Here is a 19,656-nt window from a genome sequence, read left to right on the forward strand (position 1 = left end):
GTTGGCCTTGCCACTGTAGTATATGGGTTTATTTTGAAAGGTACAAGTTGACTGAGTGAACTTTTAATAAGAGAAAAGACAACATACTCCCTTATTCCTTTAAGATTTTTAATATTCTTTTCAGACAGGATTCTAAGCCATACTTTTTTAAAGAGTTTAGAAAACTATCACCAAAGATATATCTTGTCATAAGGATTACTAATTCGTAGTCAGTTTTAGTTTTTTTAGAAGTAAACTGTAGCAGTATGAAATTATTGGTTTTATTCCTTGTCCTCCACCTACATGAATTTGTCACTTAGATACTCAGTTGTTGTCATTTGGACATTTAGAAACTGTCTTTTTGCCAGTTTCAATATTTCAGTAGCAGAAATGCATCTAAATTAGAAGCTTGAAACTCATACTTTTATAATTTTAGGTAAATCCATTAAAGCCTTATCCCTCCTTGGACTGATTTTCTTGCTTGCTTGCTTTTAAATAGCTCTTTCATATTTTCTCGATTGTCCACTGCATTTACATAAATACACTAATGAGCATAATGGCCTTAATTCCTTCACTGTACATTGTTTGAAAAGCAGTCTTTCAACCTAAAACAGAAATATATTGGGCTGTTTTCTAAAGGAAGTGTTTTTATTTAATTGCCATTTGCATAAAACAATCAAATTGATAAAAATACACAATAATGTGCCTTATAGAAACATTTTGCAGTGTGACAGCCAGGAAGGCTCTGTTGCTTTGTATTTCAGTTTCTTCTAGATTCTATGATTCCTTTTAATCTTGAGTGCCAAAGGTCTTTTTTTTTCTTCTTGTCACTGCTTCAGGAAGCTGTTGACATTAATGTAAACAGTAATTCTGCGTACTCAAATGTGGATCTGTGTCACTAAACTTTTTGCCGTGCTTTATCTTTTTGCTTCTTATAGTTGTCTGTAGGAGAATTAGTTTACTGTTGACTGCAATTTGTAAATAAACAAAGCTGTGGAGTTTTTCTGGTGTCATCTCATGCAGTACCAAACACTTCTGTTCCTTTGGGATGCTAGCCAGCAAAGTGTCTCCCAGAAGCTGCATTTGCTTTCTTTATTTTAAACAACCACAAATAAAAACCCTGAAGCTTGGGTAGCCACTAGCTTATAATACAATTCCAGAAAAAAACTGAGCCTCTGTAAGCTGTGTCAGGTGTATAACATGTTCAACTGTTCCCTGTACATTGAAAAGCTACTTGGGAGCCATAACTGTTACTCCTACATCAGTTTTGGAAGACAAAAATGTTCTTCTAATTCCATGAGGTTGCTGCATGACTGATTTCAAGGTCAGAAAAACACCAGGATGGATACCTTTTTTTAGATCTTCTAAAGTCTCCTTTGCTTTCAAACGGCATACAAAACAGACTGCAGGAAGAGCAGCCAGTAGCAACTTTCAAATACTAGATAATTTCATATATTTTTATATATCATATGATATATTTAAGGTTTAATAATCATATTACAGTACAGCAAAGAAGATGTTATTCTGCCATATGGAATTTAAAATCTTAGAGAAGGCATGCAGGCACAAGGTTCTTACCAGGATGCTGCAGGGCTGGGGCTCCCCAGCCAGGGTCTGTCCCACAGGGGCAGGCTGGGGGCAGCCACCAGCAGGTGGTTGCCAGGCTAGACCATGGCAAGGGGTCAGTGGTGAGCCTGGGGCACCAGGGCTGGTGGCCAGGAGTCACCATGGGGTTCAGGTGAGGCCTTGGGGGAGCCTCAGCTTGACATTGTGCCAGAGGGAAGGGGATGGGAGTCCCCTCAGAGGCTCTAGGTTCAGCCAGAGAGGGCAAGGGTGCCCTGGGCACCTGAGAACTCCTAGGGTGGATCTGTGTGCCTCAGCACCCTCAGATTAATCTCGCTTCAGTATTGTTCTGCAGTGCTTCTTCACTTTTTATTTAATTTCTATGTATACATGTCAGATGTGCAGTTTGAAAAGGAAAACTTCCTGCTGATGATAAAAGTTATCTCAGTGGTTCTGGCTCAGCCATATGCAATAGTTTTAAAATCCACCCCTGAAGAGTTTTTATTTCATTCTTCCTCCAATTTTAATGTCAGAATATTTTAGGCTAATTGAAACATAGTTTTTTGTTTGCGCTCACATTCTTCGTCACTACTCTGAGCTTGCCCAGGTAACAATCCCCATTGGCCTTCCTGCCGAGTGATGCCTTTGACTGAGGTTTAGGAAATGGAAACCAAATTATCAATTTCTGTATCTGTACTGCTTAGAGACAAGATTAGTTTGTGGCTTTTCATAACATGTACCTGACTGTGGCTTGTTTCCATGGATAATTCTGCCCCAAGTTCATCTGTATCCATTTTGTAGCTCATTTTACAATCTTACATAATGAGCACTGGTTTACCTTGCATTTTACCCATCTGTTTCTATGTGTTGAGAATTGCATGTTCACAGTGCTTGAACATTGTCAGGCCTTTACAGGAATTTTGGGAGTGCAAAATCCCAAGTCTTTGAAGAATTTAGTATTTAGAATTTTAAAAATAAGGCTCACTGTTGTGAAATCACTTCAATCCTCATTACAACGTTATGTGGTATACATCTTATTCACCATCACCTCACAAATGTGAAATAGGGAACTAGTATTACACCCATTCTATAGCAGGAAAAATGAAACCATGCACAAATGGCTTTTCCCTATGTTAAAGAAAACTTGTAACCACACAGGACTTTTAACTGAGTAATGTGGCTTGATTCCTGTGATACAGGTAATAGTATTCTGCAAGCAGTAAATTTTTTAACTCCTTGAGAGGCTAGCTACAACAGAGAAATCAAGTTTCAGGTCTTAGGACTTTTCAATAAAGATCTACTGCATTTTTAATGAAAACATATTTGACTCTTAATGATCTTTGGCATTTTTATTCAAGTGTATAAAAAATAATCACCTCCAGGCAATGACAGAAGAGGTAGAAATTTACTCTTAAAAAGGAATGTTTTATGAATTTAAAAACAACTAAAAAGAATCTTTAGGCTACTTCTACTTTAAAAGTAGTATGTATATTACTTTTATATGAAAAGTATAAAGAATATACTGAAAGCTTCTGGATTTTTGTCTAATTTTGTCAAAAAATAAAATTGCTTCAGTAGTTTCATTTTAGACACATGCAGAATCATCAGTGACTGAATAAGATGCATTTGAAAACCATTTCATAAGTTCAAAATAGGACCAGCAAGTGATGCACTGTGTTTCATGCTAAATTGAATTTGTACTGGTACCATGACCTCTATACAGTTAGGCTACCCTCTATCCTGTCCTTTTTTTTTTTGTTTATGCAAAACATTTTCTTTAGATTAATTTGTTAATATGAATGAATGTGATTTGCTTCAGTGAAGTCATTTCTTGTCAGCCACATGCTCCAAATTCTGTAGGATTCACACCAGTTTTTACCAACTGGATTTAAGGTACTTCTGTTACTAGCTTGGATAACAGAAGCAAATTAAAATAATATTAAGCTACCACATTTGTACATTTAAACTTCTGATAAACCTGCTAGTTTGTGGCTTAACTCCATTGTCTATACATTGCAATCAACTTGCAAAATGCATACACTCACAGGTCACTAAACAATATATGCCTGGAAGCAGAAACGATAGTCCAGTCAGTGTGGTGCCAGTCTAAGCTAGTCACCCTGATTATAACAGGACTGTGCTGAAATTAATATACTAGCTTGAGGATAGAAAAACATATCTCTGCACTGCGCTACAGTCTCCAGTTAGACACATCACCTCACTAAAGGGTAGGCCAAAGACCTATATTGTGCTCTTGTACTGAACCATGTAGTCATGTTCAATATTCTAATTGAACAATGACAAAGCCCAGTTCATCCACCAAATAGCTAAGCGGCTTTCTGTTTAATTTCTGGGATACAAAGCATATCCCTGTTAATTTTTAAAATAATTCCTGTAACTGATAGTTCACTTCATAACTGTATTGCTTGAAATCAAGATTGATTCCATTGAAGATAATGACACATTTGCAGAACTCATATAATAACTGACAAACATATGTTCCTGAACAACATTCAAGCAAACCCACTATGTCATTGTAGAATTCTAGATCATTTTTTTAGATAAGTTCCATTTTCTTTCTTACCCTACACATATGTATGGAAGTGCGTGCATGCACGCACAATTAGTGCATGTATAATAATGCAATTATGCTTTTGAGTTAGCAGCATATCTGCTTCTCAATGTTTTTACAGGTATCTTCTAATATTGCTCTGGAGGCCTTTATGATCAAGCCGTCTAGTTTCACAGGAATGACTTGCACTGCCTTCCAGAAAATATCTGCAAATTCCAACAAGTCAGCGGTGCGTGATTTGGGAAGCTGGGAAGCAAATCACCATCCTGATCAACATTTGAATTTCAAGTGCAACACTGGCAATTTGAATAGTTCCCTGATGAATTCTTCTACCAGGGTAAGTCAGTACAATCGTGAATATAACTTAGCTATTTCAGTGTGTTTTCATCAGAATACTGATTTGGAAAAAAATATATTTTATGTGTTGTTAGCATTGTAAACTGATTAATAATCTCAACATGCAAGTGGCCTTAAACTGGTGTATTGGGTGTATCATGTTTTGTTGTGCTAATGGATATTCCATTAACGTAATCAGGTGGAATGAAAGAATGCAGGATGTAAATAGAAATGAGTAAATGTCTTGTTTTTTCTATTTTTTTTTTATCTCTGGGTCCAATTCTGAAAACTTTTCTTTGTGTAAGCATACTTCCAAGTAATTTGGAAATATTTTAGTGAGGTGTTCTAAGGGGATTTGACATTGCAATTACCTGTACTTCCACAAATAATATTACATTCTCTAACTTCTGAACTTTATATGGAGGAAGAATGTTACATTGGAGTTTCTGAGTAGTAGCTGAAGAGAAGCAATAATAAATAAGCCTTTTAATAGAATGCACTGTTATTATCAAATAATGAAGTGGAACAATTAAATTTTGAACTAGCAGGAAATGAAATTTTGCATTTGGCTGAGCATGTTATTAAATTTAAGTACTGCAGAGTTGAATTTTTATTATCCTTCAGCTGAATCTTACTTTAATAGACTTATTTCTTGGAATACTTACTATGACAAAATGATACTTTTCTGGACAATATTAGTTGTTTACTGAATTTGAAAGTAGTTTAATTGAAGTTATTTTCTCTGGTGCATTTTAATCTTCTTTATGGACTGTGCAGTCAGTGATACAGTACTTTGTGTTCTCAGGATCTTCTGGTACAAGGGAGTCATCTTAGTAAGGAAAGAATAGGTTAAATTTATTTCCTGCAATGGAGTTAATTTCTTCTGTGGACCCTGTTAATATGTCTATCTACAGAAAAGAGGAAGTTGTCTCTGAAAAGAGTTTGACATCCGTAAGATGAAATCCAAATGTCAGATATCTAAAAGATACAAGATTTCAGCAGGAGGAAACCCTGGAACACTCTGCAATGTATGGAATAACATTATCAATAGAAATATACATGGTATTACATTCATTTGAAATTTTTCTTTATCATCTCTACCAATATGTTTGATATTACTCCAGAAACTGAGTACCAACGTTTCTAGTAAATAAATCTCTTGAAAGTTTGATGGTCAAGCACTAGCGTGTTCCTCTTCTTATTTGATGTCCCTTTCTAAAATGTTAGCAGAAAGTCACAATACAAAGATCACAGCAAAATCTTTCCTAATGTGTTTTGAACCTAGCTGACTTTATAAAACATACAGAAGGTAAACTCTACCGATTGCACAAAGAAAGAATCTAGGAGAAAGAAAGTAAACTTAGTACCATGCAAAGCAATTTTGAAGCATGTGGTATATATTGTGACAGAAATTACTTCACTAGCTGGATCAATAGTTACCACCTGTGTATGAATTTGTAAATATTAGCACAATACAGAAGATCATAGATTCAGCTAAGTGTTAGTTTCATGGCTTTAGGTTTTAACACTAAGGTCTACTCAGGTTTTAAATGACACCTGTGAATAAACAGACTAAATATATTCCTTGAATTTAATCCTAAAAAGCAAGATGTTTCATTCATTGTTGTGTAATTAATGAAACTTAGTCTAAGCACTCCTTGAATTCATTCTGAAGTGAGTTGCATTTATTCATTGTTAATAGAATGGTCTATAGAATCGTAATGGATAACAGAAAATGGGATTATTTATCATCCGCCACTAGCAAAATTATTTCTGATTTTGCTCAATGGGGGAAAACAGTAAACCTGACTGTGCTATGCAAAGTCAGGAAAATAAAGAATTTGCGATGGAGTTGGGAGTTGCTTGTTTTAGTTATCAATTTTTAGTCCTTGTATTTTAAAGTAATGCTTTTTATTATGTCTGACTCTTTAGAGCTTCATCTTAAAAGCTGAGATTATTCTTAGAATCTTCCTCAATTTAGCGTAAGAGTAATCATAATAAAAAAAATCTGATTAAAATCAGTAAATACAAATGCCAATTACAAATTTAATTTACTTCTAATAAAAATGTGATTTTTTTTCCTTAAAAAGCTCATCAAAAGAGAATATTTGTATATTTTTGTGCTAAATATTGTAACCCTCTTCAAATGTATAATGTTGTAAATCATCCGCTCACTAAGCATAAACAATTGTTTCTGCCATCTGTCTGTCGCTAACCAATTGCACTATAAATTTAAAAAGTGAATACTCATGAAACAATTTGTGGACATTTGGTGGGAGAAGACTGAAATAGGTGATTGTAAACTATCTTAGTAATACAACCAAGCTTTTGTAGTTTATCCATAGTCATATTTCCTGGCATTAGTAGTAAATCAATACAAATTTAGTCAGTGGCTGTCTGTACGCAATTTAACCTGATCTGGATTGTGGGACAGAGAGCCCCCAAAAGGGGAAGAAATGTTAAAAATATAATAAATTAGTAAAACCAAAGGAAGTTAAAAATAACTGTTGAAAATTAAATAATTTTAAAGTCTCTGAAAGAGATCCACCATTCAGAAAAGTTCAGGACATAACTATTTAAAATATGCCTAAATCCACTCATGGTTCAAATACATAGTGGGCCTTTTATAGACTAACTTGCAGCATTTCCAAATACCTTAAAGCACAAAGAAAGATGAAGACCCAATGCATCTACTAGAGGGGATGGCATCTGAGCAAGAGTTATTCATATAGTCAGAGGAAGTTTGATACACAGATTTTTTATCTTTAAATCTAATTCTGACTCTGTAGACTGTAATCAATCTGAAAAGTCAAAAAGAATCACTTATCATTATTGCAGATCAGAAGTTTCTCCTGGTTGGATTTAGACCCAGATGACTTCTCTTAGATTCTGTTTAGATTCTGCTGTTAGTACAGAGCTTTTGCTGCCTGACTGGACTCTAGTGGGTGAAAAAAAATGGCTTGGATATATTTTCCTAGGTTTTTATGTAGTGGCTTGTATCTTGATACAGTCTCTGTTTAGTTAGGCTTAAGGGCATCTTCCCTGCCCTGTACTCCAGACTGAGATCCTGCATAGAAATGCTCCCAAGGCATGATTCTGTCCCATGTCCTGGCTGTGGTCTTAAGGATACCACAATAATGACACACCAAGGCTACTCTAATGTTTGAACTTGCACACTCTGAGAATAGCATACGAAATTTTAGTACCATTCAGTATGAATCCAGTGTCTGGTTCCCCTTTGATATCATACCTGAAGCATACTTTGAACCTACACTCTGTTTAAGCCTGATCCTGTAACCTATCTCAGGTGCGCAAAGGTAATCAGTTATACAATTAACCCTTTCTCTGACTCACTAAAATTGCTTCAACATAAAATGAATTTTTAAACCTCATGTACTATCAAAATCAAATGTGTAGTTTGTAAGGGACTGTAGATTCAGTATTCAGGCATGGCCTTTAAGGTAGACATTTCATTAACATAATTTACAGTTTCAGCTTCATTGAAAACTTTTCAAATAAAAAGGTTTTTCCTCTCTTTAATTATTCTTCTGACACAGGAATGAATTGCCAAAATAAGTTTCAAAATTTCAGTCATCTATATTTTCACGTGTAATCTCCGACTTCTGAAATTTTAATTCCTCCTAATATTCTCCATGTATTCCATTTATCTTTACAATTGTATTTATTTCCTCTATGCTCTGAGTCAGACTGACCTTTTCATTTGTCAGGTTGTATTACAGGTGATGCCCATATGATAAAATGTTACAAGTTAAATTGGTACTGTGGTTGGTACAGACATGCTAACCACAAAAACAAACCCTAAAATGCTTTAGCAAAAACTTATGATTACTTGCTTGTACCACTTTGAGACATTATACAATTTTAGAAACATTCTTGTCTCAGATACTTACTGGAAAATATACAATCATTTGTAAGAAAAGGTTTTTTTCTTGCATAAAATAAATTTTGACTGTGAGACCATACAAATAATGTATAAATAAGAGTAAATCCATATATAAAAGTTCACAGGAGTACAGAAATTAATTTAATGCAAAGATTTCCACCAAGTGACAAGGCATTTGGGGAAGGATAAAGCACAGAATTAGAAAACCAGAGAGGAACTCTGGAGAAAGTTTGAAGCTGCAGAAAATAGATCTCATAATGAAAGTGCCCTTCCTACAATCCACTTTATGTCAAATGTTCAGGGCCTCTATAGATAATTAATTATATCCATTTGGAAGCTGCTTAGTCGAGTGTGCAATAATTAACTTTCTCATTAATGAAAAAGCTAATTCTTATAAAAATAATAATTACAATTTAAGCCAGAGTGTAAGAAGTACAGTTACCAAGCTGTAGGGTTCCAAAAATTATTTCTTACAGTACTTCTGCAAAACCAATTAGTTTTGACTCAGGTTTGAGCAATACTTTGTCCTCTGTTAGTGAAACAAAAGCAACAACAGTATTTAAAACTTCTCTTCTAGCTCTTTAGATGATAGATTCTCATTAACAGAGACCTTTCTTTTGCACTGGCAACTTGTAATGATATGTGTATTCTAATCATCTGTGAACGTGGTTGTGAAAAGTACTTTTGTTTAAGCATGTACTTATTGTTACTGATTTCATTGAGTTGCTTACCCATTTAAGATGCATTTTTACAAGTTCAGGGTGCATGTAGAGAATTTTTCAAGGCAATAAGTTCAGTTAAGGAAATTTAGAATTCAAAGTAATGCTTAGAATTTGTAAACTCAGTTAAAATGTAATAAGAAACAAAAAGACTTCCTGAAACTTGCACAGGACATGGCTATTCTTTTTTTTTTTTATTATTATTTTTTCTGGTCCAGTCTATTAGGCTAACTGTTCCCCAGCACAGATCTTTCATTCTCTTCTACGTTAAAAAATTGCACAATTGTTTTTGAGTCTTCTGTTGAGAAGGTTTACATTGAAGTTTTTCATAACCACATACACTCTATAATCAAAATACCAGCAAACACACCCAACAAAATACTGCTATACTATAGTATGCCACAGTATATCATCAGGGTAATTTGGTATTTTATAATTTTGCATTTATTTATTTCTAGAGTGTAATAACTAGTAAGTTTATAAGCATCATAAATATAGCATGAATTATGTTGGCATCATCATTTCCATCATGGTTTTCTCTAATTTCCCAGCACACATTGCTTCTTAGAGAGTACTGCAGCACATTCCTCATCATTTCTTTCTCTGTGGGTAGGTTGTTGGTACTGTCACAAGGGGATTTCTTATGTGATGTAGGGATTTTAAAGTTTATTATATTTTTACCTGTCCATCCCTTTATATTTATTCTACATGATTTTGATGTTTAAAATACAGTTTTAAATTTTACCTGATAGTGGGTTTTATTGTGATTTAGAATCTATGCAGACATATAATATCTGTTTATTTAATATTCTGAATAATCGCTTTCATTATATTTTTTGCATTTAAATATTTTTTTTTATGTTCCTCATTCTTAGACATGACAGGTAGGAGGTGTGGACAAGTAGCTGTTGATATCTCTACAACCACTGAGTCCTTGTTTTACAATGAAATTTAAATTAAGTAAAAGCCTTTAGTACTAAGAAAAGATCTGAGAGGAATTTTCATTTATATTGAATTACAGCAATGTGATATATAAACTAGTATTTTCTGTGCAGGCATTAATTTCCTCACAGGTGTGTTTAGACTGTAGACTGGGTGCTAGCTATGAAAAAGCCGGTGTCTGCTGTTCACTTGATTAAATGGGTTTCATTTCAAAACCAAAGTTAGACAAGACAAACTACCCCTCTCTTTCTTCTTCTGGAAAGCTGAAATCACACATTTGTATATTTATACTTCTTACTACTGTTCCGTCTCACACAGCATCTTTATATATTTACACCTATGACAACTTTTAACATTTGTAGTTTGGTGTTCTGTGTTAAATATACCTTCTTTCTCTGCACATGCTTCATGGTCTTTTATAATGTGGATGCCTTTCCTGCTCTTGCTGATCTTTCTCAATATTGAGAAAATTAAACAGTGCCAAAATACTATTCATACTTGTGGGATAAGTGTCAATTATGTTAGGTATGCAGAAGGGTTTATACAATTCTTATATTTGCTTAACATGTGTTTTAACATATAAACATTAATGTACATTACTTTTTTTGAATGTAGGAAAAATGTGTCACTTTTTTGTTTCATAGATGCTTAGAACAAAATTTAAAATGCGCAATTAAAAGCTCATTTCCTTTCTTTTTTTTTTATCATGCCCATTGCCACTTCTCTTTTAGCAGATAAGCTTATTCTGCAGAGAATATTAGCCACTTGGAAGTGTTTTCTAAATTTCATTGTTTACGGTATTGACGTTTCAGAGACATATTTAAAACTTAAAGTTATTTAACTGGCTCTCCTTTAATGCTATGTAATTTTGATGTCTAACTTGTATGTATGAAGAAGTGAAAAGAAATCTGAATAGCTTGAAGAGAATAAATGCAAGGACAAAAGCACTATGAAAACTACCAACTTAAATTTGAGATAAAATTCTGTTATCTCAATTCACATTTACTTTATTGTGAAGTAAGCGCCTGTTCCTATATGTATGAATCATATTGATTTTATGTGTGCTGTCAGTATGTATCAGAGAGATATGCTGTCACTCTCATCCACAATGTTTCAGTAAAAGACTGTTTTCTTTTGATTTTCTGCACCATTGCTTTTGTTACAGAAAACTTATCTTTGGGATTTCCCTAAGGGCTTTGTAAGATTAGTTTCCTTGTTATAAGCTATCAGACTCCTCTGTGCGCATTCTGCTGTTAAATAATAGTTCGTATACTAATTAAGATAAATCTCATAACAAAAACTCATCAACTCGGTAACAGTTAATAACACAGTACAATAGTTGTAAGAACGTATTTTAAGCTAACTTAATGGTACAAAGGTAATAATGAACAAGTAGAATACTGAGTGCTAGTGAAATCCCCAGTTCTGCAGTGACATTTGAGGAATTGTACCTCAGCTCTAATTTTCTTACTATGCAAATAATCAACTTTTTGCATTTTTTAAAGAATTGTAAGTAAGTTGAATATTTTCAACTACTATTTTCAGAATTCTTTCTGATGTCTATTTTTACTGCGAAAGATTGATGTTGTTTAATAGAACATACATTAATATCCAATAAATAATTACATTTTGTTTCTCAAACCATTTTCACTACAACGTGGTTTAGCTAATTTATCGTTACTTGGTTTTGCCGTTACAGAAGGCATTTACAATTTCTAATTTTAGCAACTGTAGAAGTGTGTTTACAAGTTTTTCTTGGGTTTGTTTTTTTTTTTTTCTTTGTTTCTGGGTATTTACTTATGTTGGACCACAGATGGTTGGTGATGAGAAAGAGTTCACTAAAATGGATTGCTTTGATGATTAGCAAGTGATATGGCTGATACTTTTTTTCTGAATGTGGGTTCTACTCCTAGAAACTCTTAATTGTTTCCTGACTTCACAGTCTCAAAATGTATATATTAATCAGGGTGAAATGGCCAATGGCACAGAGGTGAGTAGGTTCGTTCTGGAACATTCAAAACCTGCATATGTCATAAAGGTGCTCACTGAAAGGTACAGTCTTCTTCCTTCTGAAACTTACAGTGTTGATTTGAGCTTCCCTTAAGGATGCTATCTGACCACAGAAAACACAGCAGTATGTAAGGTCACATATCAAAAAAGTATTTTTGAGTAGTTTTTGGTTTTCTGGCTGTATAAGAATTAGTTTGCATGATTTTCTATGTAGTTGTTAGGACGCTATAATTTTTATGTTGTGGGAATTTTTGAGAGACTCTCATACAGTATCTCAAAAAGCCAGATCATCATTACTGAATGTGTACTGGAAGTCGGCAATGGAATGCAAGTTTTCACTCCAGGAAATGGGCATATTAGAGCTGTAGTTTAAGCACAGTGTAGACCTAGAAGTGTAATTATGTAGAATACCTTTTTCAAAGTGACTTATGAAGAGTTGATTCATGAAAAGACTAGGATGCTGCAGAACTGTCTCCATGACACAGGACATGAAATTTGAGTTAAAATATTACTGCCAATATTGCCCTGTTGTTTCCTGTTTATGAGGAAATTCATTGAGTGAGTGCTGTTTCTGTGGTTTAAGTAGGCTTAGCTGGGAGATGGAATTCACCCTGATTTTTTTGTTACTTCCAAAAAAATGTAGACACTAGTCGAAATCTGTCGAGTTTCCTTTTTAGGTTATTCAGTATTTCCTTATTTTGTTGACTGTTACCACTTTGTAGAACTTGGGAGATGTTCTGTGTCATGGTGAATCTATATGTACTTAGCGTAATCTAACTCATCAATCTAAAACCATGTAAAATACCGTAAATTAAAAAATTTTCTTGTGCTAGTTGTTGATTTAATATAGTGTATTCACAAAAAATACATAGATGAAATAATGATGTGAGAGTATTTTTTAATTGGAAAAGTCAAGGTAAATTTCTGGTATTCTCTACTGTATGAAAAGAGTGGTAAATTTGTGTGCATCTATGAGGACACATGTACCTGCATATATATAATTTTATCGTGGAATCTTTAAGCAAGTCCTGGTATCTGTGTGTGTGTGGTTATCAAAAGTTATTCTGGAAGGAATAGTGAGCACATGGATAAGTGATATTGATATGATGCCTATAAGCTAGCCGAGTTTGATCTGTTTTCTGAACTTAGGATTGTCTCCTAAAAAAAGTAGAGAGGGAGCACTAAGCGGAAATGAGTGTGGGAAGAAGGGGAAAGTAGTAGAATCAGTTTGTTGGGTTTACAGTCCTCATGAGATCATTCTGTCCTCTGTTAAAAAGTATATTGTTAGAGGGTGTGGGAAGAGGGAAAAATTGGTGATCAGGGAAGAGAGTTGTTTGTTTGTTGTTTTGGGTTTGTTTATTTTAAACCAAACAAACAAAACTTTATGACAAGACTTGTGTACTTGTGTAATTAGAAGAGTTGTCAGAGACTGTTCTTCATTCTTGTCTGCCATTTTACACTGAATATCATGTGTTACACTTTCAAAATAGAATGTAGAAGTGCATGACTACTGTCCCATTGGGGGGACAGATGCATGTAAGATTTCTTGAGCCCGTCTCAATGAAAACTGTTTTTTTTTTAACCGAGTGATTGTTGATACGCTGATTCATGCTCATGCTGGGAACTCTTCCTGCATTGATTTATGTATGGTTTGCATAATATGTGTTAAATATCAAGGAAAGGTTGTAAATTAGTTGAACTGCTATTGAACATTGTGCATTCAGACCTGAAAAATACAGTTGTGATCATAGCGTAACTTCCCATGTGTGAGTTACAAAAGCTTCATCTTCAAAATTTCCCAGTTCTATGTAATTCACTAGGTCTATTATATTCAGTGTTTGACTTTATTCATGGACAGTCCTTCTAAAGTTAACTTGCTTCACAAATTTCTTTTAGGGAATAAAATTCTCATGCAGCTTTCCTTTATTTCTGAGAGAACTTCATAATGAAATACAACAAATAGATTTCCTTAGTGAACTTGAGAAAAACAAATGGTTTTAAGTGACTCTTCAGTCAGGCCTTGTACTGCTTTCTTCTATTGGTATCAATGAGTAACTAAAAAATACTTTAAAAATGCTAATCAGAAGTTACAATTATACTTACAATGGCTAGAAAGATTCAGTGCTTCAGTAAGAAACTTGAACCTAATGTTCTTCCAAATGTTAGTGAAAAAGTGGATATAAGCAGAGCCATGAAGGGTCAGTCTGAAGCTCAATTTAGCCTTGTTTTCTCCCTCCAGTAGGAGTCTAATAGGCTAGGTGCTTTGCAGCAAATATATATAGAGAAAAGGAATCCCAGTAGCACTTTGATATCCATCTTTGTATGCCTTATGTATTTCCTCAACAGATGGTATCCAGAATATTGTCAATATAGGAAATTGGTTCCTTTAAGAAAAAAATTATCTGAACTTTTGAGACATCTTGTTTTTATTTCTTCAATAAATTGTATTTGTTCCTATATGTAGAAATGTAAATACAAATGTAAAAACTGGGAACAGGGGTGATGATGATTGTTAAAAGGCTCACATCTGTTAGCATCCTGGCTGTGTGCTTGCAAATGCAATAGCATACGCTATCGAACTGCAGTCCTTGAGGGTTTCTGCCATTAATCCTTTTGCTGAATTTTTACCTACATCCTGTGTTCCTGTTTAAAAGGTGGGGGGGGGGGGGGGGGAGGGGGGAAGGGATGTTGACCAGTTGTTTTAGATCAAAACAAGTGGAGGCTGTGAATTATGATAGACAAGATAACACTGAATTGTATTCTTTCCCAAATTTAGATTGAAGACCCTCAGACCAAAAGTCTGATGAACCAGAACTGAAAAACACAATGGCTAATCCAATATGTACAGGTCATACAGTAGATGTAACAGCTGTGATGTGTATGCTTCACTGACCAGAATATGCTGCTACTCTAAAACAAAACAAGAAACAAGTAAGCTTAGGACTTGACACTTAAAAACAAAATCACATTTCTGTGACATTACAGAAAGCCCTCTATTTCATAAGCTTACTTTGATCAGTACTGTATAAAGTGTCTAAAAAATTTTAAACTCTTACTAGTCTATCAAAGTTGCATATAATTATCACTCATTGAACTGAAGTTATTTACAGCTGTTTTGTGTTCCTCAGCCTTTACCTCTGTACTTCTGATGACAGCAGTCATCTACAGAAATGCCACAGAACATAAATATGCCATTTAAGTGGTACTTGTAATTTAAATGTGTACATTCTTAATTTCCACATAAAATAGAATTACATATGCATTCCAAACTATTTTAACAGCTCCTGTTCACCACAACAATGGTTTTCAGTCTCTGTAGGCTTTCAGTGTACTTGACTGATTTGGCATCTATATTTTAATCCTTCCTTTTCAGAAAATTCATGTCTGATTGAAGCAAAGTCTGTAGTAAGTAAATGTCTAACGGGAGTGTGTGTCAGATTGTATGTAGTATATTTGAAATAAAGTATGTCTTAGCCTTAGAGTTTAGTTTAACTCTGTCAAATAACAAATCAAATCAATTGGCAGACTCAAGCTTCAGCACTTCAGTTTTCCTCCACTGTGCAATTGCTAGAGTTTCTTTAAGGAAGGAACTTTCAAAGAGGATCAGACTCACTGAGTACCTTTTGCTACAGTGGTTCTCAGTGTTTTGGTTTTGGGGGTTTCATTAGAGTGAAACATCATTCTAGATGTAATTGAAAACTAGCAGTGAATGTTAGAATCTATTGATAGCTGAGTATCTGCAATAAATATTTAGAAAACCTGTTGCTGTACTCTTGAGGCCTGATTTGCCATTTTATAATCCCAATGGATTCACTGCACTGAAAAAGGAATTTATATTTATGTTAGCTAATAATCTGTATTCCTGGAAATATCTACCCAGTTTATTATCGCTTAAAAAAGCAAGCAAACAAAAGACACAAATGTAAAGTGACTAGGGCACTATCTTAATTTTTAAAAATCTAAAAAGTTATCTTTTTCTCTTAGCATTAGGCTCAGAGATGCATTGATATATGGCAAACTTAAGTCATCAGTGAAAGCAAGATAATTCGGTATTTAGACACTAAGTATGACCTTGTAACCAGTTGCTTCGCCTGATTATCTGATTATCATTCTTCATAGGTGGTAATGTACTTGTTCAGGCTTATGCTAGTCCCAGTTGCTTATGTAGTAGAAATGCCATGGCAATCCTTCTTCTAAAACGGTGTTACTACTAGGAAGAGTAAGGTGATGATTATGTTCTTTCCAATATGTCTTCTGTTTTCAGGAATGTATATACAGTTGATATGCTACCCTGTATTTGCTGATTTTCTAGTACTTTTGAAAGTCATGCAGTAGTAAAATTGATTTGCCTTATCATAGAATCATAGAATAATTCGAGTTGGAAGGAACCTTAAAGATCCAGCCAGATCCAGAACCATCTAGATCTAGCCCATCTGCCATGGGCAGGGACATCTTCCACTAGACCAGTTTGCTCAAAGCCCCATCCTGGGGGGCACTTCCAGGGATGGGGCAGCCACAACTCTGGGCAACTTGTTCCAGTGCCCCACTACCCTCATACTAAAGAACAGTTCCTCCTTTTCCAATAGTAGGATGAAGTTATGCATGCCCAGCAACATCATGGATGGAGCTGTGCTCAGTCATGCCAGGGACAGAGATAGTGGAGGCCTTGAACAGGGACTGCTTATGCCCAGGGCCCAAGTGAGGTGAAGTCTGTGTAAACTGGAGCCATTTGATCAGAACACCCTGAGACACAGGTTGTCTTCTGGTCCTTCTTGTCACCTCCCTTCAGCCCACAGGGACTTTGTCTCCTCCAGGTTCCACATTTATACAAGGATGCTTTCAGGAACTGTGCTGCTGCATGGAAAACCTGCATGTCTGAAATGGTAAAGAAGAGAGGTGTAAGAGCACCCAGAAATCTTGCCTTGTATGCTGGGCATTGAATTATCCCCTTTTTTTGTTGTGCACACAGCCCACTATAAGGAAGCAGAAGGTCTGAAGGGCTGGGGGCTGACCAGGATCAGATGGCCAGCAATGCAGCTCTCATCAGACAACAGTACCTGAGAAGCAAGCAGAGCAGACTCAGAGATTGTCATCAGGTTCAGAGAGAGTCCAGACAAACAAGTTCATGGTGATGAGGCAGGTCCCAGGGCAACCTGCAGGTCAGGATGAGGTCTGGTGGGGGAAACCAGGGTCAGACACAGTCTAGACAGGTACATAGTCATGAGGTAGGTCTGAGATGAGGTCAGTCAGTCCATAGCCAGGCACTGGCTAGAGACCAGTGTTCTAACAGCATAGTTCAATGAGATACTAAAGGCCCAGGTCTGAGTTTAAATTATATTTCAGTCCAAATAATGGAAAGTTTTAATAATTATTAGGCTCTGAGAATAAGCTACTTTAAAATGAAGTAGATCTTTTGCCAACTGAGCCATGGATAGGAAAATCAAAAAATGAAATATATCTTCTGTAGGCAAAATATGCAGATGTGTCATGTGAAGTTGTTATATAACCTGAGGAGTCAGGGAGGAAATGTTTATTCAGCACAGTGAGCAAGTACTGGAGTGAGGTTCACAACTGTAGGACACTAAATTAAACATCATCAGTTCAAGAAGAGAACAGGCTAGAGATTCCACATATAGCTATGGTAATGTCTTCACAAAACTGTGAAGAAGAAAAAAGAGTAGAAAAGCTTTTCTAGCACTAAACCCCTTTTTCTCATGTTGTGTCATTAGCTTTGCTGATGTTCTCTTGTGCTGGTATGAAAGCATACTGTGCTTATTTGCAAAGAAGAAATGATGGCACCAACCCCGTTTTACTGAACAGCTGAAAGGGCTTGAGAGAGCACAAGCCTGTCTATCTCCTCTGTAGGTTTCAATATGTATATATTGAAATAATGCATCAAAATTGAAATTATGATAGAAATGTATTAAAAAATTAATGAATTCTGAGTTGCTGAAGAGATTATTTTAGAAATAACAGTTTCTAGTGGCACACTCTGTGTTATTTCTTCATTTCCCTTTGTAATCTGTTTAAGGGATTTGTCTACATGCAGACACTGGGGAAAATCAATCTGAATGAATTTTGAAAGTGTTTAAATGAAACCCTACGGAGCATCCTCAGTCGGATTCAAAGTCATTACAATTCAGTTCACCTGAATTGAATTAATTTGGAAATGAATTCAGCTACATTGAACTAAGGCCACCTAGTTTTGAAGGAAAGCGTCAACAGAAATGTTTAAGTGCAGATTATTCATTTACTTTAAGGCTTCTAATAATTTGTCCTAACTTTTCTTGGTTGTCCTTTGCATACCTTCACAACACATGTACACTCCATATTTCTCCAGAAATTTTCCTCTGGAGTGTAAAAGACTCATTCTAAAATACTCTGCCATGTAGAACAATGTCGTCTTTGATTGCTTAATCAGTCTTGAAAACATAAATATTTTTCCTCTCCATCTTTCTCCATTTTACTATGTTACTGCATTCTGGTTGAGTGTTTTCTTCTGTTAAGCCATGCTGGAGGACTGACTGAACTCTCATTATCCCAATAAGAAATAAGGTAGGTCATTTGAACTGTGGAATTGCCTACTGAAAACTGCTGTACAATTTTTTTATCACATGGCATCGCTATAGCTCCAAAAACTATGTTACATCTAAACTGGACATTTGCCAAAGACAGTACTCAGAAATTGCTGGGAAGGTTTCAGAGTCTAAAAACATGCTCAGGTTGTTGTGCTTTTTGTGTCTCTGAAATCTCTTTATCAACAGTTTTATACTGTAAAATAATAGTAGCTTTCTTAGCAATTATTTCACAGGCCCTTCTTCTCTTAAACAAAAATAAATTTAAAATAAAAAAAAATAAAGTATAGAAGAAATTATTCCCTTTTTATGATTAAAACAGCAACAAAATGAAAATGCAGTAAGAATAAATTTATTGGAGTTATGTCACATAATAGGGTTGTGCAGATAACCCAGGCAGAGCACAGTATAAAATTTAATAAAAATACATTCCTCAAATTTTATCTCTGCAAACAAGCACGTAAGCCTACAGAGCTGAATGAAGGAAAATTTATCACTGAGGATGCTCAGGTATATAAAATTTTTATAAAGCTGCTGACAGTGCATGTCAAGATATCCAGCTGCTTTTGTCATCTTAAATCTGTTTATAATTTCCTATGGTATTGGCTCCTAAGTACTTATTTTGTAGTACAAGCACATTATAACCCTGAAACTGCAAGATAAACACTTAGACCTGATTCAGGTAGACTATTATTTGTTGGAATAAACCCTTCTCCTTCCTGCCTAATCACAGAAAGCTTTCCTGGCTATGTGGCTGTGTTTTGTAAAGAGGCATAAATCTCGTACTGTTTGAAAGTGTCTGCATTTTCAGGTTCATTATATTTAACTGTATTCAGACAAACTTGTTGGAATTTGTTGTATTCCTACAGGTTGTGAGATTTGTAGAATAGGAAAAGAGAGTAGTGAATCCATCAGAGCTGTACTTGTTATCCAGTCCATGGCCAAGTATAAAAACATTACAGCAATAAATTCTGCTTCATTGATCTTTGCTATAGGACGGGCAGGCCATCTTTCCTGATTGACTTCCCAGAGGATTAGATTCACACAAATTCATAG

The 19,656-nt window shown here is 35.1% G+C and overlaps 1 protein-coding gene across 1 annotated transcript in view; it reads left to right on the forward strand.

The window, feature by feature from the left end:
- Nucleotides 1–19,656, forward strand: part of ADGRA1 (adhesion G protein-coupled receptor A1) — a 281,612-nt gene that overhangs the window by 151,227 nt on the left and 110,729 nt on the right. Inside the window, exon 12 of the mRNA XM_057402264.1 lies at nucleotides 4,236–4,451. Within this exon, the coding sequence (XP_057258247.1) occupies nucleotides 4,236–4,451 (216 nt within the window). The remainder of the gene's footprint in view (nucleotides 1–4,235; nucleotides 4,452–19,656) is intronic.

The sequence above is a fragment of the Pezoporus wallicus genome, unplaced genomic scaffold (genome assembly GCF_028554395.1).
Source record: "Pezoporus wallicus isolate ANWC-B61680 ecotype Strahan unplaced genomic scaffold, APGP_CSIRO_Pwel_v1 contig_6787, whole genome shotgun sequence".
Classification (NCBI taxonomy): domain Eukaryota; kingdom Metazoa; phylum Chordata; class Aves; order Psittaciformes; family Psittacidae; genus Pezoporus; species Pezoporus wallicus.